The sequence below is a fragment of the Sceloporus undulatus genome, chromosome 1 (assembly GCF_019175285.1).
Source record: "Sceloporus undulatus isolate JIND9_A2432 ecotype Alabama chromosome 1, SceUnd_v1.1, whole genome shotgun sequence".
Classification (NCBI taxonomy): domain Eukaryota; kingdom Metazoa; phylum Chordata; class Lepidosauria; order Squamata; family Phrynosomatidae; genus Sceloporus; species Sceloporus undulatus.
In genome coordinates, this window is record NC_056522.1 from 73,878,753 (window position 1) to 73,903,027 (window position 24,275).

The 24,275-nt window shown below is 39.8% G+C and overlaps 1 protein-coding gene across 1 annotated transcript; it reads right to left on the reverse strand.

Annotated features, from left to right (window-relative positions):
- Positions 1-545: 545 nt before the first annotated feature.
- Positions 546-12,374, reverse strand: LOC121929373 (sulfotransferase 6B1-like). The gene is made up of 7 exons (XM_042464905.1): positions 12,151-12,374; positions 10,857-10,993; positions 8,938-9,027; positions 7,154-7,280; positions 4,176-4,270; positions 1,438-1,594; positions 546-800 (listed from the first exon to the last, which is right to left on the reverse strand). The coding sequence occupies exons 1-7, from the start codon at positions 12,350-12,352 to the stop codon at positions 670-672; spliced, it is 939 nt and encodes a 312-aa protein (XP_042320839.1). The 5' UTR covers positions 12,353-12,374; the 3' UTR covers positions 546-669.
- Between the last annotated feature and the right edge of the window lie 11,901 nt (positions 12,375-24,275).

Here is a 24,275-nt window from a genome sequence, read left to right on the forward strand (position 1 = left end):
ACTGGAAGGCAAACACCCCCACCATTATTTCATTTATGAGTATATTTTACATTATTTGGGCCATTATTGATTATGTAATAATCAAACCTAATCCAGCAATGTATCTCATGTAATGGTAAAGTTTAACATTAAAATAAATATAATTTTGATGTACTTCTTAAATGATTTTATTTTTAATTCTGTTGTTTTCCAAAAAAAATTTCACTTTAGCCACACAAAACTATGTAAATGTAAATAGATTTAGGCTGTGTGTATGGTATTGTAATTTAAAGGTATAATTTTAATTTAGCTAGTTGTTCATGCCATACTATTGCCAGTGATATATAAGAATTATGATTTATGAGTAACCTTAGTACAAAAACATTACTAAGGTTTGTGTGTGGTCTAATACAGGAGAAGGTAAATGGGAGGTGCCACCATGAGTTACCGACACCAAGACTAATGATGCCACTGTCCATATCAGCATGGTACCTAAGAATAAGAAATAATGGTTTCCTCAGTATTCTGGCTCAATGTCACATCTAATCTAAGAAATAAAGACAAAATTGAACTGATTGAAATTTTATTCTAGAAAGCTGGATCTCTTTTGTAGCCAAATATTTGTTTCCTATTGAGACAAAATGAGATCTTTTTTCAATTCACTCCAAGAAAGTATCTCTTCCTGAGGCTTCATGCCTTGCAGTAAATATCATACTTGATCATTTCTCCCACTTTGGTTCCTGCCAAACGCTCTTTAAATGCCATGTCCATTTCCTGGTTGTTCTCTTGACTAAAAAGTGTCTTCCAGTCACTCACGGTACCTGAAAGCAGACACATATACAGATTTGCACTGTATATATAAATACCATGGATATAAGTATCCAAGATTTTCCATTTCTGATATAGAAGCCACATATTTGCTTTTGCAGGTAAATGTATACAGGAGGTCTGAAATGTGACTGGATATAGGTGATAAATAAATGTCTCCTTTTGTAGGCAAGTATCCCAATCACTGCCAGTAAATTGGCAAGTGAAAATGAGTGATAACATCCCTAACATCGGTGAAGAGAAGATTGCAGGATGTTGTATTGCCAATTGCCATGATGTAAAATACATATAATCACCCAACCTTTATCACAGAATTTGTATATCACTTTGCATAGTTGGCTTCCCATTGTTTTCTAGAGAAGTAAAAAAAAAAGTATTGTGCACAGATCATTCTTTTTTGATGACATTTTATTCTACTTAAAGAGTAGAAGAGACTAGAACATATGGTTAAGTGGCAATTAGAGAAAGGAAGGGAGTCTTTTAATTGGAGGAGGGTTATAGGTTATATAATATATGTTGTTACTGTTTATGTTTCCTGTTTTTGTGTATATTTATGTCAAACTCTATGTATGTACAGTATGTGTTTATTTTGAAAACTATTAATACATATATATTAAAAGAAAACGATACCTTTACGGAAAAGAACATCACCAAATTCTCCATGGGTTTTTTTAGAATGGTCTTTCATAGTCTTGAATGTGCTCCTTTCTGCAACACCCTGAATGTCTTCCTCACTTAGGTTCAGTTCAAAGAATTTAGCTATTTTTTTAGCTCCTAAAGCTGTGTTCTGTAAGGAAAAAACAAAGCAACTGGTCTTATCAGTGCACATTTATATGGTGAATAAAGCTCTGGTTCTTGTAAACTCATGTATCCAACAAAGAAATATTGGTTGTTTTGGAATTAGAATTAGAAATACACTGGATTTTTCTTTCATTTGTGTAATCTGCATTGATAGTGCATTTTCATGAGCTTTACTTTGAGATTGTTTCTTTGGCGGGTTATAGACCGCCCATTTGGGGCGGTCTGGACCTGCCCCTTTCCCCGGAGTATCGGGGCTTCAGCGGCTACACCGGTCTGGACCTGCCCCTTTCCCCGGAGTATCGGGGCTTCAGTGGCTACACCGGCAGCCGCTGAGGCCCCAATCCGCCGCTTTTCAGGCTGCGGGGAAGCAGAAAAACGGCGCTTCCCCGCAGCCTGAAAAGAGGTGTCCTTGGGGCTTCAAGCCCCAAGGACACCCCGCGGCGGCGGGGAGGGGGAGAAAGGGGCCGCTTGCCCCCTTTCTCCCTTGCTTCGCTGGGCGCAGTCATCTGAAGGCTGCGCCCAGCGAAGCAAAGCGGCGCCACGGACCAGGAAGGAGCTCCGAAACGGAGCTCCTTCCTGGTCTGCGGAAAGGGTGCCCTAGGCGCCCTGCCGCGGATTGAGGACGTCACGTCCGTGCCGCCCCATCTAGAGGCGGCGCGGCCGTGACGTCCTCACGGCGGCGGCCATATGGAAGGGCCACTGCTGTTTAGTGCGTGACGAGCACGCACTAGGGTTAGGGCGGTGCGGAAGCACTGCCCTTTTGTAACCCTAGTGCGTGCTCGTCACGCACTAAAACGCCGGTCTGTAACCGGCCTTTGTTTGCTAGCAATGGCCTGCAGTACTGCCTAAAACTGTAGTACAATGTATATATTGGCACTGAGCAAAGCCTTAGTAGACAAATTTCCAGAACATAATAGAGAGCTAGGCCAATATAGTAGCTTAAAACATGAATCCTCCCTGCTCAAAAAATCCATGTCAGATTGGATGAAGCCCCTTTGTTGTTGTTAACCATTTTTAAGTCAGCTTCAAATTGTGGTGGTCCTGTGAATGAAATACCTCCTGGATGCTTTTTCCCCTTCTTAACAGCCTTTTTAAGTTCTGTAAACTAATGGCAGCTGTGGCTTCTTTGACTGAGTCTGTCCGCTTGTAATGTACTCTGACTCTTTTTCTAGTAACTTCACAAAGAATTATTGTAAAACATCATGGGGCATGTTGTTTCATGATATGACCAAACTACTATAGCTTCAGTTTAGTCATTTTGGTTTCTAGTGGGTTGTCCATACCAGCTAAATAAAGCAGTTTCAAACCAACTTGAAGCCTACTTGTCCAGACAACATACAAAATGAAACCAGCTGGGAACTGATAGGAAGCCAGACTCCAGGGCTAAAAATGGAGCAAAAAAAAGCTCTGATACTCTGCCTTAATGCAGAAAATGTGCATCATCACCCATGCATATAAACAGCATGGTGTGAGTGTAGGAATGTGGGAAAGTAGAGGCAGTGTACAGACGCAGTCTGAGGCATGCGCCCTGGGTCAAATGGGATGCAGCCACCAGAGTAATTGCTCATCATACATTTTTTTTTGTTTGACCATGCAGGTGCATGAGTGGACAATTGCACCATCAACCCATCAACCGGTTCCACACCCCAGGATGTGAAAGTATGACAAACATGGCAGGTCAACAATAATGCAATATATGTAATTAAAACATACACAAAGCAGACACTCCAACAGAGAGGCATGGGAGGAAGGGGGGAAGGGGGCATGTATGGGGGGCCTCCATGATTGTGTTTTGTCAATGTGTCACTGTGCACACTGATGCACTCTATGGATAGTTTATCGCTTGTGCGATTGGGTGACTGGTCATCCAATGGGATGGCAGCTGGACAGGAATAGGAAGGTAATTCCAGTCTTGGTTTGTGTGTTATGTGATGGTGTGCATACATGGGAGAGAGGTGGGGGAAAATGTGAAGAGATGCAGCTTGATGATGCATGGTGTGGTGTTCTGCCCTCCATTGGAGAGGGCCATGCGGACAATGGAGTTTCCAATTGGTTTGGGGAAAACCAGGATTGGCTTGGTTTTTCTGTCCATCTGCTCAGGCTTTAGGGAAAGTTGAGGCTTGATACACATTTGGACCCATATATCTGTCTTTTTTTGGCAGTCCACATTGTTCTCCTCTAGCACCACAAATGATCTTTACGGTTGTTTGACATGAAATGGTGCTATCATTTCCCCTCTGTTGCAATTTTATGCTTTCATCTCCTTTCCTGATCCAAAGCTGCTGCAAAAGCTACAAAACAGAAGGTACACATAAAAGCAAGCAAAATTTTCATTGCTTTTTAGGGGATGTTACTGTTTCAGCAATTGTCAGGAAAGCTTTTTTAAAATATACATTTTCAGAGTAGGCAGTGTTTAATTATTAGGATAAACTTAATTTTTACTCATCTCTGAAGCTCACTGGCTAACTTTGAGCTCATCACTACCTCTTAGTTTAATTTTCCTTACATGGTTGCAGTGAGGAAGCAATGTGGGAAATCTTAAAGAATCTTAAGAGTATTGATCATACCTCTTTCAGTTCTTCATATGTTATTGGCATGACAATTTCTTCATCAATGTACTTGTTCCACACACAAAGATAGTCAATATAGGATCCCCAAGGCACTAGTGGAAATCAGAAATCATGCAACAGTAATCAGAGACAACATTTTATTTTAAAGTCCTGCTTAATCACTGTGTATCCCAAGTCACTTTGTGGGGGGGGAGACCAGTTTCCATCTGCCATCCCATGCCCGCAGGGTTCCCAGCAGCCACACCAGCCTAGCCCAAAGGGGCTACCCAGTACCTAAACCAGCAGCACCCCACGCCTCAGACCCAGGTCGAAAGACCTCTCAACTTCCCCCTTGGATGGGCCATCCAGTCCAACCCTCTGCCATGCAGGGAACCTAAATCAAAGCATCCCTGACAGATGGCCATCCAGCCTCTGCTTAACAACCTCCAAGGAAGGAGACTCCACTACACTCCGAGGGAGTTTGTTCCACTGTCGAACAGCCCTTACTGTCAGGAAGTTCCTCCTAATGTTGAGATGGAATCTCTTCTCCTGTAGCTTGCATCCATTGCTCCAAGTCCTAGTCTCTGGAGCAGATGAAAACAAGCTTGTTCCCTCCTCAATATGACATCCTTTCAAGTATTTAAATAGAGCTTCATATGTCATGCCAATAACATATGAAGAACTGAAAGCATAAAATATCACCCCTTAACCTTCTCTTCTCCAGGCTAAACATCCCCAGCTCCCAGACTGCAATGGGTTTTCTTTTTATTAGTGGTTATTATTAATTGAAGGTAACATTTTTCATAATGTCGAACTAGAATTTTGATATATACAGTTCTACACAGCAGAACAATTATGTAACTAAATTGTGTGTGTGTGTGTGTGTGTGCTTTGTAGTTTGATGTCCAAGAGGTAATGAAATGTAATAGTACTGCCAACCCTCCTTATCCACAGTTTTTTTATCCACAGATTCAAGAATCCATGGCTTGAAAATATTTTTAAAAAGTATATATTCCAAATAACAAACCTTGATTTTCTATTTTATATTTAGAGACACAATTTTCCTTTTCCATTATATTTAATGGGACTTGAACATCCACAGATTTTGTTATCCATGGGGGATCCTGGAACCAAACTCCAGTGGATAACAAGGGCACACTCTATTAACTGACTGAGACAGGCAACAATTGGTTATATTTGAGTATCAAAATTAGGAATGCAGAGATACTTGCCTCTCCAGAAAGATATTAAGTCTGGGCTGATCAAAAACACATTTAGAATGTTGAATGCAAGACCATCAAGTGGGCATGTGAATGAGGTGTGTAGCTGCTGAGGCAGCAAATAAGACCATTTTAAAGAAAATACTGGTTTGCATGGGTTGACTGGAAATCGCAACTGCAATTACAAATGCGTAACCTAGAGTTAACATTTGTAACACCATTCCTGCATTTTCTAGGTGTTTCTTTGTCAAGAGGAGTGTTTCATGTGAGCAAAGTTGCTCTTCTCTGTTATAGTGAACAAATATCAGAATCTGTGGACATCTCTGAGTACCTGCTGGATAAGAGTTTGTATTTCTAGATATTCTCAGTTCTTCTTCCCTGATGGGCCGTGGGAGAGGTACACACTAACCAAATGAAATAATTTTAAAAACAAACAAACAGGGTGTAGGGATATTCTAGCTCTCCAGATATTGGATGACTGCAATTCCTAGAAGCTCCAACCCTGATAGCGAATGGTGAGAAATGCTGGGAGATGAAAATCAACAACATTTGGAGAGCATAACAATTTTCACCCTTGCTTGTTGTACAATCCCTTCATTTCTCATATCTGTTCACTAGATGAGAGTGAATGAGTGCCTTATCACATTGCAAAAGTAAGCCAAGATGCAGCAATAGAGCAGCGCCTTTCTTTTTACCCTCTCTCCGTGACATCATCATAGTGCTTCTTCCTTCCTCCAGAGGCAGATGATCATAAAGTTTATGCCAAACAGATTTTTCTAGTGAGGCCTGCCATTTGCAACAGAACAATACACATGCAAACCACTCCTGCCTTCCCAGGTTCACACAGTATATGTATCCAGGCAAGCATTCTCCTGCCTTCCCAGGTTCACACAATATATGTATCTGTGGCAAGCCAGCCACAGATGCTAGTGAAACGTCAGGAATAAATTCTTCTAGAACATGGCCACATAGCCTGAAAAACCCACAAAAAAACGATGGATGCCAGCCATGAAAGCCTTCGACTACACAGATTTTTCTACCATGAGAAAAAGGCATGCTTCTACAACCATTTCTCTTACAAAGAAGAGAAGGGGGGAAAGAGGAAGCAAAAGAGAAGGAAGATAGGAACAAAACCAGAATGATGAACTAGTGTGCAAGGGTAAAGAAAACTACTGTAATAACCAATGGAGAGAAACAGAATGAAACAATAAAAAGGAAACAACTCATTTGAGATGTAGTGCTGGAGAGGAGTGCAGAGGATATCATGGACAACCAAAAAGACAAACAAATTGATCCTAGAAGAGATCAAGCTGAACTCTCCCTGGAAGCCAAGATGGTGAAACTGAGGCCACATCATGAGAAGGTATGACTCACTAAATAAAATACTGTAATACTATGAAATGTATAAGGCAGCAGAAAGATAGGAAGACTGCAAGCCAGGCTGAAAGACTCAATCAGGGAGGTCACGTACCTTCATTTATAGGATTTAAGCAGAGCAGTGGAGGACAGGAAGTGTTGGAGATACTTCATCCACCATGTATAAGGTTTGACTCAAGGACATTTAACAACAACAACAACAACCCTTGTGAATAGAATAGAAATACTTTAAGGGCACGTGGAGATGTAAACAGAAAGCCATTTCTCTATTGCTGTGTTGGTTAACTTTTGTAATGTGATAAAACTCATAGTCACTGTGGTTTTCTCATATATGTATCTGTGTTTTCATTCCTTACATTCATTATTCAATTGGCATGAATAGACAAACTGAAATCCTACATTCTCCTTTCATTAAAGCTTCAAAGAATGGTCCAAATGTTGCATGTGGTGGGTATGGAGCAAACGTGTTTGAAAAATGGAAAAAAGATGCAGCAACATCTTTTGGATTCCGAACCAGCAGCAGGATCTTTTAAAAAAAAGCAAAAATGAGAGAATTATGAATAAAAGTGGATGGTATTGCAGCTTCTAAAATATATTATCATTTATTTAAACAAATTCCTAAGCACTACATTCTATTACTGCACTCTTATGCACACCTAATTGGAAATAAACCACATTTAATTCATTATGAATTACTGCTGGACTACAATGTCTAGCAACCGTAACCACACTAGACATGGTGAGGAATGCTGGGAGGTAGAATTCAGCAAGATTTGGAGATAATAACAATCCCCATTTCTCTTTACACTATAATTCCTTCATTTCTGACATTTGTTGACTGAATAGGAGAGACATAGTGGGAACAACAATGAATATTTGCAAACTATGTAAACTATGTGGATTATTAATGCATATGACAAGGATACATAAATCACACATGAAGTATCATCACCTACAACATGCACTAAGGGATTTTCCATGCAATGCAAATTGGACGTAACCATTGTTATAAAGAGTAAGGGGCAGATTCAACCTACTTAGCTATTTTAAAGGGCAGGCCCAACCTGCCCTTTAGGAATATTTAGGAATATCTTGAGATCCCCTAATTTCATTTTAATTGTGTTAGCTAATACAATAGAAGTATGGACAAAATAAAAAATTATTTTTTCAATTTTCATCAAAATCTCTCAAATATGTATACACACACACACACACACACACACACATGCCACAGCAATCCCTAGAATGCCTGCAATTTTTTGTCTCATGTTGTTTTTGCATCTTGTCCTAGCTGCTTAATGCTGAATAATAGCTGCTGGGGGCCACAATCTAATTTAACAGTTTGGATTAATTCTCTGAATGGCTGACCCATTCATTTTGGGAAAAAATATGTCATGACTTTCCAAAGAGAGGGATGGTGCATGGAAAACATAGCCATAATTCATTCATTTCCTACACATAAAACAGTTGTTTTCTTTTTCTGCAAGACTCTTTGTGTGTGTGTGTTTTTCCTACAGAATATTTTCCTCACATGCACACTACACAGACCATGCTGTTCTCACACATGTTCTTGACGATAGCAGGCTGTGAATGGTAGCTGACCTAGGAAGCATGTACTGTAGAGGTCAGATACAAGTTGGTTTTATACCAGACCTTATATTTAGAACTGGCATCTTATGTTCCCTCATTTTTGATAGAAAGGAAATCAACAGAATTGTCAAATCATTGCAATCCAAGGTTTTCTGACCTGTTCCCTCAGTTTCAATTTGTGGACAAATGGTCACTTTTCTCTTCTCATCCCTTTGGTTGGAGCTGTCCCACCAGCCTTTCCGGTGTCCTATTGTGAGTGTTCAGGATCCCTGTACCTTTAATTTAAAGTTTCCTTGCTGAAAATCCTTCCTATTTGACTGCTTGATTATGGCTTTTTGTGTTTTATTCATTTTATTGTTGTTGATGTTTATATGATTTCTCTGGGTATTTTTTAATATCAAGAAGTATGGAAATATTTGACATAAAGTGAAATATATAAGAAAAGTACTCACAGTTGATGGATTAAGAAATGCAGAAAAAGCAGGATATAAATAAATATAATAATAAATAGTAAAAGTAAATCCATCTGATTGAGTGGCTTTGCTTTTGTTTGGCCAATCCTCTGATTATAGTAAATTAAAAAGATTACTCACTTTGGCTTTGTTCTTGAAGACTGATTTTGGAAGCTTATCAGCACGGAGATGAGTAAATATCACTCTCCTGGAAGGATGGGCCTTCATCCTCTTTCAGAGACAAAATAAACAAACAAAAAAATGGAAAAGAAGTGACTTAGAAATAAAAACATGGAGCTTATCTTTGTGGGTCCTTGTTAATGACTTGCAATTTATTTATTTTTTAAAAAAATATTTAATTTAATTTAATTTTTTATTTGGTCTCAGAAGCTCCCAGATGAGAAATAGAAAGCACAATGCCAGATGCACCATTGCCATAATGTGAGGTTGAGGAATTGTGACTTGCTCAGGGTCACCCAGCGGCTTTCCATGGTCGAACCAGGTTCGAAGCCTGGTTTCCCAGTGTCCTAGTCCAATGCTCAAACCACTGCACCACACTGGCTCTCTGGTTCTTTGTACTAGAAGTTTCCAAAAGGATCTAAGGGGGAAAAATTATAGAATCCCCACCCAGACAGAGAGAGGTGGGCTTTTCCTCATCAGCAGTGAATAGGCCCATCTATGAAACAGTCTGATATTAAGAGAGTCACAGCATTGAGACTCTGAAGCCTTCACAATAGATTGGGACAAGAGAAAGATCTCTAGTTCTTGATCTCTAGCTATCAAATATCATACAGTCATCAGAATCTTCTTACACCAGAATGTGACTCAAGTTTTGGCTATCTGTGATGCTACAGCAATGGGTGGATCAGGCCCTCAAAATAATTCATTTTTATAATCTAGGAGATTATTCAAACCAACCCCTTTCTTGCTGCTGTCATGCCAGAAAAATAAAAAGGCAACATAGTGATTTTACAGCAGCCATCACCACATTCTCTTTCACTGGCAAAACTGGGGCTGCTGCCCCCATTGCATTCTCTTCCTGTTCCTGGTGTTGTTGTTTTTTTGCACCCAGGGCATTGTGCAATTACCATTTCCTTCATGAGTTTCCCCTGTGAATTGAAAGGGCAGGGGATGGGGAAGCTATGGGTCAAAGGCAGCACTGTTTCATCACCATCACCATGGCTAAAGCCACTTCCTTCCCGTGGGAATCACACTTTAAAAGCTGCATGTGATAATCTCCCTAAGGTTCATTCCCACTTACAGATAAATCGATGTGCAATCCAAATCAACGGATTGATTCAACATTGGATCGTGGTTTACACTACACTTGCCCCGATCACATTTTTTTGTCATTTTCTGGCATCTTAATAATCCCCTTGTGGTTCCCATTCATGAATGAATCGATTCAAAATTATTCAGTTCCAGTAGCCTGAAGGGGAAATTTGAATCTATTCCAGTCTGCTTGTGGTTCACACTTGCACAGAATCGATTTATTGAAAAAGAAGTAGAAAAAAATCAGCATCAAAAAGATGCAGGTTAAGTAGGTTGAGAGCATGGCCACCCCCCTCGGAATCACTTGAGTCATTTGGATTAAGTGGGAACCAGGGTCTTTTGAATTGGTTCAAACCGATTGGTGATCCAGTTTAAAAGGTAGTGGGAATGAGGCTCTAGGATAACATTTAGGATTCTTATGAAATAATACCAACAGTTGTGGGTGGGGTAGGTGCTGATGTCTGCTCTCTCAACGTGCAGAATGTTGGTGTACCCATAATGGGTCAGTAACTGCCAACCATGCTTTATTATTGACCTGATAACCTGGAAGAAATGACAGCTAATAAGGCAATAGAATAATGTATGTTTAACATGAGAAAAATTACAAGCCTATAAACATATAACACCTTCTTATTCAGCACAGGCAAGGATGGAGATTACCTGGAGGTGGAAAGGAAGAAGAAGGAGAGATTAAAGAACAAGGAGAACTACAAGAGTCTGTATAATCATCCATTAACAATTAGGTTTGGAAAATTCTTCAGGTTTCTGTACACATTGCAAGTGATCACCTCATACTTTTCAGGATCTCCAATTTCCAGATAGGGAAATTCTGCCAGTAGTAGTTCCTCATTCAGCTTGTGAGGTTCATGTTTCTTTGCAGAGGTTATTACTAAATCTGTAACAATCTGACCAACCCAGTTCGTACCTGGAAAAGAGTCAGAGAGTTAGAAATAATATTTTCCCCCAAGTGGTAGCCCATTGGCAAAGTTATGAAGCAAAGATAACAAGAGAAAATTTAACTCAGACATATGTTTTGCTCAAATCAATCAACTTTATTGACATAACATTCATACCAAACTAGCATCATTCTGTGTGACTGTTTGTCTCTGTATTTATGTCTGTATCTGTGAAACAACAGTATAATTTTCTTCAGCAGTTGGCTAATTTTCAATCTTAATGCAATCTTCAAAACCTTTGCTGTTATTTTTAGCACTCTATTAAGTGCACAGGCATGGTCTCCTTATGAAATGGACTGGAATCTTGACCAGTTATTCAATAAAATGCTAAGATGCTGGGTGACTTTACACAATGAAGCCCACTCCTTCATAAAACTTCAGGTCATGAGTTTAACTGTGGGAATGTGAGGAGCAAAGGGAAATGAGCATATTGCCCCTCAAATAAGAATTCTGCTCCTCTAAATGATTTTTTCTCTCTACAAATCTCTAGCATTACTGTAACTCCAAACTTCTCTTAGACACTTAGAAAAACATTTCTGGCATCCCAAGAAAAGAGGTGGGCAGAATGACTAAAGTAATGTGAACAAACTTAGTTCTAGACACAAACAACTTTCAAAGTCTCTCTCTCAGCAGTGCTAGAAATCTGGGGACTGAAGGAAAATTTCATGAAGGGGACATTTTCATTAACTGAAAATGATGCCTAGGTTTGACTCTTCACCCATAGGATTAACCTGGACATATACTTGGTGACCTTATGTCATAACCACAAACGAGGACAAGGCACTACAAAATGTAGGACATTTTAGCACTGTGTTATCAAAATTGTGCAGTACACACAGAGAGAGAGAGAGAGAGAAAGAGAGAGAGAGAGAGAACAATAATCCAAAACCCAGATATTTAAAAGATGAGACTTTGTTAATCTAGCAACCATTAACTTTCCTCTCTTTTTTTCAAATAATTGCAATGATATTCATTTTCTCTCATTTTTTCTTTGTCTCCTCTCCTATACGCAGATTCTACTCAGTTGTATTATTTAGTAATTCTTCTCAAAATAGTTCCAATTCAAGTTTATCATGGAATGCTATATATATAATGCTATATATATATTCAAAGAAACAAAACTCACCAGATTTGCAATACCCAGCTAAAATGATATCATCACTCCTTGCTTCAAAAGACTCTAGAGCTTTGAAGACCTCTGAGCTACAAAGAGTTGTAGGGTATACAATGCCATCATATGTAAATAAAATTTCTTCTCGGGTCATCTTTCTACCATCTTCCATTGCTTTTTCCATTATCTCAATGAATTTCTTTCTAATATATGGCATTTTTTTTACACTTCTTCTTTCTCTTTTCTGGAAGTGGAATGACTCTGTGAAGAAAGCAGATGTAGTTCAGCTTCTAAAATTATTTATTTTTTATTTATTCATTTAACAAAATGGATTTTTAAAAATTATATTGTATTGTGTTTAGGATATGATTATGTTTTTAAATTGTATGCCATTTTGTAAGATTTGTTTTGCTAAGTTGCCTTTTCAAAAATGCTTTTTATTCTGAACCTTCAAATCGTTTCCAACTATCACCACCCCAAGGCAAATCTGTCAGGAAGTTGGGTTTGTTTTGTTTTTGTTTTGTTTTGCTTTTTTGGCAAGATTTGTTGAGAGTGGGTTTGCCTTTGTCCTCCTCTGAGGCTGAGAGAATGTGAATTGCCCCAGGCCATCCAGTGTATTTCCATGGCCAAGCAGAGATTCCAACCCTCACCTCCAGAGTCACAGTCCAGCACTCAAACCACTACAACACATTGGCTCTTTTCAAAAATACGTTATTTATTTAATAGGTGGCTTAGTGGTTAAGACACCAGTTCTGATGATCAGAAGATCAGAAGATTGACAGTTCTAGATGGAGTCAGCTCCCGTCATTAGTCCCAGCTTCTGCCAACCTAGCAGTTTGAAAGCATGCAAATGCAAGTAGATAAATAGGTACCACTTAATTGGGAAGGTAACAGCATTTGGTGCAGTCATGGCTACTTGACCACTAGAGCAATCCTCAGACAACGCTGGCTCTTTGACTTAGAAAGGGAGATGAACACCACCTCCTACAGTCAGTCACGACTAGACATTCATGCCAAGGGACTATCCTTACCTTTACCTTTTATAAAGTACTTATCTATCCCCTTCCAAGACAAAGCCCTATCACAACAGCTTGTAAAATGGCATTCAAAATGGCAAACTAATTATTATTATGAAACCTTTCTCATTAGAAATTATAAAATACCATACCATCTACCTGAAACCTGTTAAATTTCAAATCATAGCCTGCGTATTAAAATGGGTTTGGAAGAAATAATGTTAAAAATAATGTTTAAATTATTTTTGAAAACCACACAGGCAGGGCCAAACATGCTGCTTTGGGGAGACAATATTATACACTGCTTGAGTGTGATATGAAGTCTCTATTTCATCACTTGCAAGGTTTTTAATAACATTCCAAAGGTGGACACAAATTTTGTCTCCAATCCAATGAAGCCCTTAGATACAACTCTATCACTTTCCCTCTGTTTTAGGTCCAAAACACATTGCAGAAATAGTCCAGTTTGAGACTGTCCTGGCTCAGTGCTAGGGAATTCTGGAAACTGTAGTTTTGTGAGATATTTAGCTTTCTCTGTTAGAAAGCTCTAGTGCCACAACAAACTACAATTCCAAGGATTCCCTGGAACTCAGCCAAGGCAATTAAAGCAGTTTCATATTGGATTATTTCTGCAGTGTGTTTTGGACCTTAGATTTCAAATCTCTGATCTTTTCTTTTCTATGTATTTCTCGATTGCTTGGAATTCAGATGTTAGTTTTTGCAATATACAGTATTGACGTTTGTCGGGATAGAAATCCAAATCACAGATTCATTCAACTTGACAGAGGACATCACTATTTGTGTTACATATCAAATCCAAAAGAAGTTCATATAGTTTTCCTTACCAGTCCTTGTCCTACCTGGCACAGTGGCACCTTACTTGCCGAACCAGCTGCAGTAGCCTCCAGGGAGCCGAAGAGGAATGCTTCACTTTTCATATAGGTTCAGGCCAATCAGTCTCATTGGCCAGTCTCTCTCTCCTCCCCTTCCATTTTTGATGTTGTGTTTCTTGCCCCTCACCAGGTTTTTCTCTTTCTCCTGTTTCTAGTTCTTCCACTCATATGTCAACAGACATGGAAAACAAACCATAGCCAACAGATTGGAAATGATCAATATACATCCCCATCCACAAAAAAGAAGACACAAAAGACCATAGCAACTATAGGCCCATAGCACTAATCTCCTACGCAAGCAATATTATGCTCAAAATTCTGCTACCGAGACTCCAATACATGGAAAGAGAAATCCTAGATGTCCAAGCAGGGTTCAGGAAAGGAAGAGGCACTAGGGAAAACACTGCAAACTAAACAGATCATGAAAGACTATGGAGGATTCTCAAGGTCAAAGATCCTTGAACAAATCAAGCCTGAAATTTCCCTGTAATCCAAGACAATCAAATTGAGCCTGTCGTACTTTGGCAACATATTGATAAGGCATGATTCATTAGGAAAAAATAATGCAAGAAAGGTGGAGGGAAGAAGAAAGGCAGGAAGACTACAAGCTAGAAGGATAGACTCAATTAATGCAGTCACAAGTAAAAATTTGCAGAGCCTAAGAAGAGCAGTAGAGGGCAAAGGGGCATGGAGATGCATCATCCACAGGGTCGCCATGAGTCATGGTCGACTCAAGGCCAACAGGATCTGAGAGCAACATCAAAAGACATGTGAACAGACCTCTTCCACATTCTGAATATCTTCCGTACTCTATTTCCCTAACAGGACACATTTTTATGAAGAAATGGAAAAGGAATCTGTTCATGAAGGCTGATAAAAAGAGCAACCCTTGGCATCTAGTGTGGGCAAAGACTAGTTTTTCAGTTGCTATTGGATTTCAGTTCCAAGCAGTCCTAAGCTTGGGGCAATCTACTAGGCACTGACGGGATTTCATGAAGTCCAACAATGTCTCGAGGACATACTTTGTCCACCACTGATCTACATATTATTTTTTGTCCCTGTACAAAGATGTCATTAGAAGGTTTGCGCATTAGAAGGTTTGCACTGCTAGAACAGCCTACTTATAGAAATAAGATCATGTGCATAGAAACTGCAGTTTGAGAATCACTTGCTTATCTTCTCCTGTTCTGATTTTGTGAGGAACCAAAAGATTTAACCAAACCATTTATTCCTCATCCTCTAAGACCAAAATATGTGTCATGATCACTGTGTCTTAGAGCAAAATGCACTAAGAGACAGGAAAATCATGAATGTTAGAAAGGTAGAGTATACAGGTTCTTCAGTAACTAAAGATTTTAATTAATTTTACAAATTTTATAAAATTATTGCATACACATTGATGAAGGTGAATGCACCATCCCAGCACATTAAAGAAAAGAAAACATTTATTTTCAAAATTGCAAACATACAGGGTACCATTCTAGTGTCTTACTTGTACAATTGCATTTCTTCAGTAGTTATCACCCCATCCCCCAATAGCTGGTGGCCAACTTCTTTAAACATGCAAGGACATTAGGCAGATGAAGCACAATGCAACATGGACATGCTGAATTTATGCAGAACAATATATTCCCTTTTTAATAAATGTAATAGAATAAACATATAATAACATGCTGTGGTTAAGCTACGTTTATCAGAAATTTACCACCGATTTTTTATTAATGTGTATTTCTGTTTGTGAAGAGTAGTTTGACAGCAATCCATAAACAAGCTGAACTAGAAATCAAGATCTAACCTTCAGCAGATCTAACCTTCTTGCATTTTACAAGCAAACCCGCACTTTTAAAGTTGCACAGACTAGAGACTTCTCTAAAGGGTCATCCTAGGCATTTATGATGCTCTATTCTGTTCCCAAATGAATATTTCTAGTGTCTGCCCCTAGGACCTAAATACTCCAAAGGAACCAGATTCTATCTGATTTTCAAGTTATACAGGTTAGCTCTGATTAGCACTTGGAGAGGACACTGCTAACAAACACTGGGTGCTGTAGGTTATATGTCAGAGGAGAGAACAAGCAAAAAATATCTCTTTTTTATTTAATTTTTTCCTGACATGTTACTTCTTTTATTGTGTAATATTATATATTCCATCTATTCTTCTTCACTCATACCTGTACCTTCTAAAATATATCCTCACTCTCTTTCTTCTTCCTTCTTTCTTCCATCTCTTCCTTGCCTCTTCCTTCCACTCCTTTCCTTCTCTTCCATTCTATATTCCATTCCCTATTCCTACATCCTTTCCATGATTCATTATAATAAAAACAATAATGCTAGGAAAGGTGGAGGGAAGCAGAAAGACAGAAAGACTACATGCTAGATGGATAGACTCATGTAAGAAGGTCACAAGTACAAATTTGCAGGACCTAAGCAGAGCAATGGAGGACAAAGGGGCTTGGAGATGCCTCATTCACAAGGTCACCATGAATCATGGTTGAATTGAGGCCAACAGCGTCTGAGAGCAACATCAAAAGGCATTCCCTCTCCTCACTGGATTCCTTGTATTCACCAAATCTATCCTAGGGTGACCCCAGAGTCCTCTAGGTGGGGGGATTTCACAGTGAACTCAATGAAACCTCAGGTGGAAGACTGTCTGCTCCATAAGTTGAATAACCCACTTGGATGCACACACGCTGAATTTCTTCCATACTCCATATTCTTAAGAAGACACATTTTTTATGAATAAATGGGAAAGGAATCTGTTCATAAAGGCTTATGAAAAGAGCAATTCTAGACATCAAGTGCGGGCAAAGGTCAGCTTTCCAATTACTGTTGGATTTCAGTTCCCAGCAGTCCTTAGCCTTGGCCAGTCTACCAATGGGAGATTGGTAATGGGAAATCATGAAGTCCAACAATGTCTGGAGGCCACATTTTGTCCACTACTGCTCTACATATTATTCTTCCTCCATGTGAAATATGTGTTCATGTATACATCATCTTTGTTTTACTCCCAACTAGTGGCATTAGAAGGTTTGCATTGGTAGAACAGCTATTTAGAGACAGTAGCATCACTAGGGGGTGCAGGGGTGAGGAGGGTGAGGACTGCACCAGGTGACATCCCAGAGGGGGGAGAGAACACTCCTCCCCACACGTCTCTTCTGCAGCCCAGCTGTGGAAGCCAGTCTCTACTCAGTCTACAGAGAAAAGGGGGACTGATGCATTCCCCTTCTTTCTCCACTGAGCCTTGAAGGGGGTGGAGGGGGTGGCGGGATGGGGATGAGGACAGGTTAATGTTTTGCTCAGTCAGTGAAAAAAGGAGAGGTTGCAGCATCTCCTCTCTTTCTCCCTCCTTGGAGCCAAAGAGGTTTTGTTCTTGTTTGTTTGTGTTTTTTTTACTCTGTCAAAGGTTTGCTCAGGCCACAAGGTCTGTCTCCGTTCTCTCTCTGAAGGCTGCCAGGAGGCCAGTACAGAGATTTTACCAAAGGGTCTTTGACATTACATGTAAGGTTCTTCCTCCACAAATACTCCTAAGGCCCAAGTCATTGAACTAGGGTTCCCTCTATGTGTTCATGTATAATCATCCTTGTTTTACTCCCTGCAATAGCAATAGCAAGTACATTTCTATACTCTAGCAATACTCTGTATACTTTACATAGCAATACTCTTCTGCAATAGCAATAGCAAGTACAACATGTAAGCTAATTGCCCCCAACAAGCTGGGTACTCGATAGTTTTTTGTGGGTTTTTCGGGCTATGTGTCCATGTCAGGATGCACAGGGAAGCCACTGAAATCCACAAACACCTGGATAATTTCAACCAGAAAGAAGAAATCCTTAAAGTGAACAAAATTTGGCTACCAGTCCTGAGGAATATCAAATTGCGGAGTCAACAAATGCAAATGGGTAACCACTCAGAGTCAGGGGCTTTCCCAGCAGATAATAATCACTAATTAGCAGACACTAATCCTCTTTTGCATTAGCCTCCCAGGCTGAGGCCAGCCATGAACACAGAATAATACACATACAAATCACTCCTGCATTCCCAGGCTCACACAGTATATATACACCCAATTTTTTCCAGGCAAGCATTCTCTGAAGATGCCAGCCACAGATCCTGGTGAAACATCAGGAAGAAATTCTTCTAAAACATGGCCACATAGCCCAAAAAACCCACAAAAAACTATGGATACCGGTCATGAAAGCTTTCGACTTCACAAGCTGGGTACTAGTTTTGGTGACCTTTGAAAGATGGAAGCCTGAGTCGAGCCTGAGCCTCTGGCTGGTATTGAACTCACAACCTTATGGTGACCTGTGCATGGGGGTCTTGTGGGGGGCAAGGGAGGGAAGAATGAATGAAAACAAACAAAGCAGAGTTTGCATGAGGGCAGAAACTAGATAGTTATGAAAGTGGTTGCTGACTGTCCCTCCCTTGAAAAGAAAGGACAGAAGGAAGGTATCCAGGAAAGGAGGCAGCAGGAGTAGCCGACTATTTGTAGATCCCTAGTGGCTCAGTAGTTAAATATCTGTACTGCAGTCACTCACTCACACACTGCGAGGTTGTGAGTTCACTACCAGCCAGGGGCTCAGGCTCAACTCACGCTTTCATCCTTCAAAGGTCGCCAAAATGAGTACCTATCTTGTTGGGGCAATTAGCTTACACATTATAAACTGCTTAGGGGGTGCTTAAGTGCACTGATAAGTGGTATAGAAATGTACTTACTATTGCAGGGAGTAAAACAAAGATGATGTATACATGAACACATACAGGAAACCCTAGTTGAATTACTTGGGCCCTAGGAGTATTTGTGGAGGTAGACCCTTGCATGTAATGTCTAAGATACTTTGGTAGAATTTGGGTAATTTGGGTTTCTATTTGTTGGTTCGTTAGTTTCTGGTACCGTTTGGTTTAGTATGGTTTAAATATATTATTATTCCAAGAAATAGCCATGTTAGTCTGTCACAGCATATTAAATAAATAAATAAATAAAGGGAGGAAAATTGCAGCTCTTTTAACACCAACTATTTTATTTTGTGCTTTCATGAATATAATTCCATTTCTTCAGATGCCCTAAATTTGATTGATATCAGTTAAAATAGATCAGTTAGTCTTTAAAGTGCTGCTAGAGTCCTCTTTCCGACCTTTGTCCTAAAATATATTGTTTGTTCTCTTGTAAAAGTATTGATATTCTGAAAGGGGATAAGGGACTGAAATACAATTTACACTAGAAAGGTAGTCTTATAAATTAATGGATGTCACTTCCCTCTTATGCACATTGGAACAACTAGCTGCTTCATCATGATGAGCTTCCATAACTCAATCTATATAAATAAAAACATGCAAACTCTATTAAAACAAAGAAATTAATATGAAAATTATAATATTAAGCAAGATCTCAAGAGCAGGCCCATCAAATGTGAGATACCTTGTTTGTTCCAGGTGTCTTTATATCAACTATTTTAGATGTAATTAATGTATCTAGTAGAAATGTATAAAACAAAACAGTTACTGTATATACTCATGTATAAGTTGACCTCATGTATAAATCGAAGGAAGGTTTCAGGGTCAAAATCCTGAATTTTCATATGACCCATGGATAAGTCGAGGGAAAAACTTAGGGGGCCATAAGGAAGGATGGAAAGGGGGAAATACCACTTTCGTCCCTCTGTCTCCTTCTCTGGACCTCTAGAAAGCAAGTGGATTTAAATGGAGAGTTGTTTGCATAGGAAGCAAGGTCTTGCAAAAGGGACTGGATAGATGGTTTTAAATGGAGCATTGTCCCCATAGGAAGCAAAGGCTTGCAAAACGGACGAAGCAAGTGGATTTCAATGGGGAGTTTTCCCCATAGGATGCAGAGGCTTGCAAACGGACCAGGGAAGCAAAGGCTTGCAAACAGACCAGGCAAGTGCTTTTCAAAGGGAAGTTTTTCTGATAGGAAGCAAAGGCTTGCAAACGGACTGGAGGGTTAGGAATTCAATGGAGATTGAGGCATCAGGCTTGCTAGGTATAGGACCTTTCCAAGCACTACTGGTGCATTGGCCCTTCTACAAGTCTACCCAGATTTTAGGGGCAATTTTGGAGCATACATTTCTCGACTTATAGTCAAGTATATTTGTATATACGATAATATGCATACCAGAAACGCAGGTTTAACAAAAAATTAAAACCTTGGGTTTAGGTTTAAGTTAGATTTCTAAATATGTATTTGTGTTTCATAAAGATTAAGATCCAAAACACACTGCAGAAATAATCCAGTTTGAGACCGCATTAACTGGCTCAGTGTTAGGGATTTCTGGGAACTGTAGTTTGTGAGACATTTAGCCTTTTTTGTCAGAGACCTCTGGGGCCAAAACAAGTGGTGCTACAATTCCCAGGATTCCCTAGCATTGAGCCAGGGCAGGTAATGCCATCTCAGATTGAATTATTTCTGCAGTATGTTTTGGACCTTAATCTTTATCTTAAAAAACTCCAAGGAAACACAAATGTATGTTTAGAAACTTAAACCTTAAATCCAAAGTTGTTGTTTTTTTACTAATTTTAAATATTCTATAAAAACATCACATTTTATCAAAGTTTCACTTTAACCACAGGAATCTATGTAAAGATAAATACATTTAATTTGTGCATTTGATATTATAATTTAAAGATGTACTCTTAATTTTCTTAGCTGTTTAGGTCACTATCGCTATTATATTCAGTGATATATGGATATTAAGTCTTATAAGTAACATTAGCACAAAAACATTACTAAAGATTCTGTATGATGTGTTATGGGAGGAGGTAAATTGGGGAAGGAGGTGACACCATGGGTTTCCGCACCGGGTGACACTAAACCTACTGATGCCACTGCTTAGAGAAGTAGGTTCATGTGTATAGAAACTCCAGTTTATAAATCATTTGCTTATCTTCTCCTGATTTTGTGAGGATCCAAAGGATTTAAACAGAATAATTTACTCTCTGTACTCCTTATTCTCTAAGATCAAAATATGTTTCATGATCACTGTATTTTAGAGCAAAAGTCACTGAGAAACAGCTGAAAATCAAGAAAAAGGATTATACAGTTTCTTCAGTAACTAAAGATTTTAATTAATTTTACAGGATTCATTAAGATGGAACCATGACAGTTAAACTGCATTAATTCTGCAATGCGGCAGCTGCTTCGGTGCTTTTGATCCATGATTTTGAGAAACTATTAGTATTCCAGTTCATTGTACTTGACTATGGTACAGCAGATATAACTCCAGATGTTTCATCATCACTAGCTGATGGGCTAGACTAACTGTTTTCTGTTATATGTAAAGCAATTAATTGATTGCAGTACAGGAAGCTTCAGCAGTTTTCTTGCAGTCTTCAGGCTTTGCAATACACTCCATAGTTCAACTTTTCTCCCAGTTTTGTCCCACCTAAGCGTTCCTCAAATGTCATATCCATCTTCTGGTTGTGATTTTCACTGAAGAGGTTCTTCCAGTCACTAACACTGCCTGAAGAGAGTACATACATCATTGATCATAATAGTCTTGTTTAGGTTCAAAATGTTTTCTCTTGTTTAGCTTCAAAATCTAGTCTTCGTTTACTAAAATCAAAAGGAAAAGAGCAGCAGTCACATCTCTCTAAAACATTAATTAAGATAATCCACTGGAGGGAGCCATATAGCTTTCTTGTTGGTTATTATGTACAAAGCTTTGGCATTTGAGAGAAAGCTTACATAAGAGAGTTCAGTGAAAGTGCATCTGACCATCAGATTAAAGAAATAAATACACACGATGCTGAAGAAGCAACATCTAATAGTAGTAATAATAACTAACAATAACAACAACAAGGCAGCAAAGCACCACATTGGCTTTGCAGGAAGATTAATGGAAACCTTTGGAGTAATATAAAATTAATACAGCACACTTTGTAGGGCACTTCCAAACTTTTAGCAGAAACGTCCCAACATATGGCAGAGATAATTTGATGCATTGGTCATTTTCTTGCTGTCAGATTACCTTTTCCTGCTAAACAAAACATACACAGCACATAAAGCTGTACAAATAAACAAGACAAACACAGCCTCAAGAAATGTTCATGCTTGCTGTACTTGAATCATGTTCTATAGTCAGCTTCACACATTATAGGCAGAAAAAAACTTGTTTGAAAAAAAAATCCTCTAAGTGACACAGTTCCTGTTTTCATCATATATGAGAATCATAGGGAGACTATAGGCCATGAGTCTCAAGGCAGAATCTCAAGTTAGAGCATCCCCACCAGGTCCAACTTCCTTTTTAAGACTTACAGAGAAGAGGAGTCCACCCCTTTTCTAGGCAACTGGTTCCATTGCTGAACTGCTTTCACTGTCAAGATGTTCCTTCTAATATTCAATTGAAATACACCTTCCTATAACTTAAAACCATTAGACCTAGTCCTATCCTCTCAGGCAACAGAGAACAAGGGTGCACCCTCCTCTTTGTAGCATCCCTTAGGGTATTTAAAGAGTGTGATCATGTCACTCCTTATGAGAATGCTATGCATCTTTGGTGTAGCAGCTAATAATTATTTTAATTATTCTCCTTTCCCCCATCACTTTCTCCTTCCCCAAGCTTAAACCTTGGAGAGGCAGAGATGGCAGTGGAGAGATCCCATCATCACCCTGTTAACTGCAAATGACACTTTCTGGAATTCTGATTCCTGGTTACTTGCCTAACTGTGTAAAGGTCCTGTGCAAATAGATGAAGATTATACCCTCCATCCATCAACAGAGGGGCTTCTTTCTGAGTTTTGTTAAGATGAAATGAAGCTATGCTAGAAGTAAAAGTCCACTCTGACAGGAAACTCTCTTTCCTGAAGCATCCTCTGAGGAAAGGAAGACTCCCTCCCCACCCACCCAAGGCAGCAGCCTCGGTGCTGTCTTGGAATGTAACCAATGTGGAAATAGATGGATATTATCATCTTCACTACTCTTCAGAGAAATTTCTTTCTAAGACTACATATAGAAAAACTGCTCTGGGAAGGCAGGGACCATTTCCATTCCCTCATTCCTGTACTTTGAAAAGGAAATGCATGAAGCAAGGTAGCCAAAGGTAGATAGAAGTGGATCCCTGAAATGCAAAGGTGTGCAATGTGAGTAAGGAAAACAGAAATGGGTTCAAGCCATGGATCCTAAGACAACCGCCAGAAGATGAGAATGAAAAAAGAATAAGGGAGATGTGGGGAAAGGGTAGAAGTTAGTAAGGTATAACGTGATGAAAGATATAGAGCAAGAGCAAGAAAAAAAATTGAAAGGGGATGAGAGAAGAGAATGTAGCAAAAGGAGACCAAGAGAAGGAAGAGAAAAAAAATAGGAAAAGAGGAAAGTGGGAAGGGAAGTAATAGGAAGATTTCCACAAGGAGGTAAAGCATGAAGAGAAAAGGAGAGAGAGAGAGAGAGAGAGACCACATAGAAACAAAAACAAAACAAAAACACCATGGTAGGTGTGTGCCCCTCTCCCCAAGCAGGCACCAGGACCCAAACCACCCCCTCCCAAGAAAAGCCAGTTGGGGTGGTGCAAAGTCTGGGAGACCATCTACCTGTTGTATCCAGTAAGATACAACCACCCCAAAGAGAGGTCAGGTGGCCCACGGATCTCACCATCAACACTGCCAAGAGTGCCATTCTCTGGCCCTCGGTGATGGAGAACAGGGAGGGTTGGCCATCACATAGCCTTGCCATAACAGCTGACACACACAAGCCCCCCCCCCCCCACCCATGGAACCATGTCCCCAACCCTAATTGGAATGGCCACTCTACCCTCTGCCTGCCCACTTGGCCTATCCCCAAACACCACCTCACAGCACTGCCCAAATTTTCATCCCTATGCCCCATCTGGTGTTCAGCCCTCAACTGACACCCCCGAACCCTGCTCCTCCCCCCTTCCCTTGACAGTCCCCCATGTTAGACCTTTCCCCTCACCCCTTGCCCCGGCCCCCCCCCCCCCCCCCCCCTTGACCCCCCCCCCCGCCAAATCACCACCCACCCACCCATCAGGGCACATCTTGGCATCCTGATTTGAAGGTGAATGGGTTTAACAAAGAATTCTGCCAAAACACTGATGTTTATCACACTATGCTCTTAAAGAGCTACTATTCCAGTGTGACTCCTCTAGCAGCCTCCTGTTGCATGCTGGGATTGGCAGTTTTAAGGAGCTGAACTTCTCTGCCTGAGAATTCTAAATACCCCTCCTTAAAACTGCCAATCCCAGCATGCAACAGGAGGCAGCTAG

Bases quoted from the DNA above. Each gene is read 5' to 3' on its own strand.
- LOC121929373 (XM_042464905.1), bottom strand. From the start codon at position 12,352: ATGCCATATATTAGAAAGAAATTCATTGAGATAATGGAAAAAGCAATG. The intron at 9,028-10,856 runs GTGATCACTTGC...TGTCTCTGAAAG, and splicing joins GAGATCCTGAAAAGTATGAG to AGGATGAAGGCCCATCCTTC. The intron at 4,271-7,153 runs GTAGGATTTCAG...GATTTCCACTAG, and splicing joins AGCTTTAATGAAAGGAGAAT to TGCCTTGGGGATCCTATATT.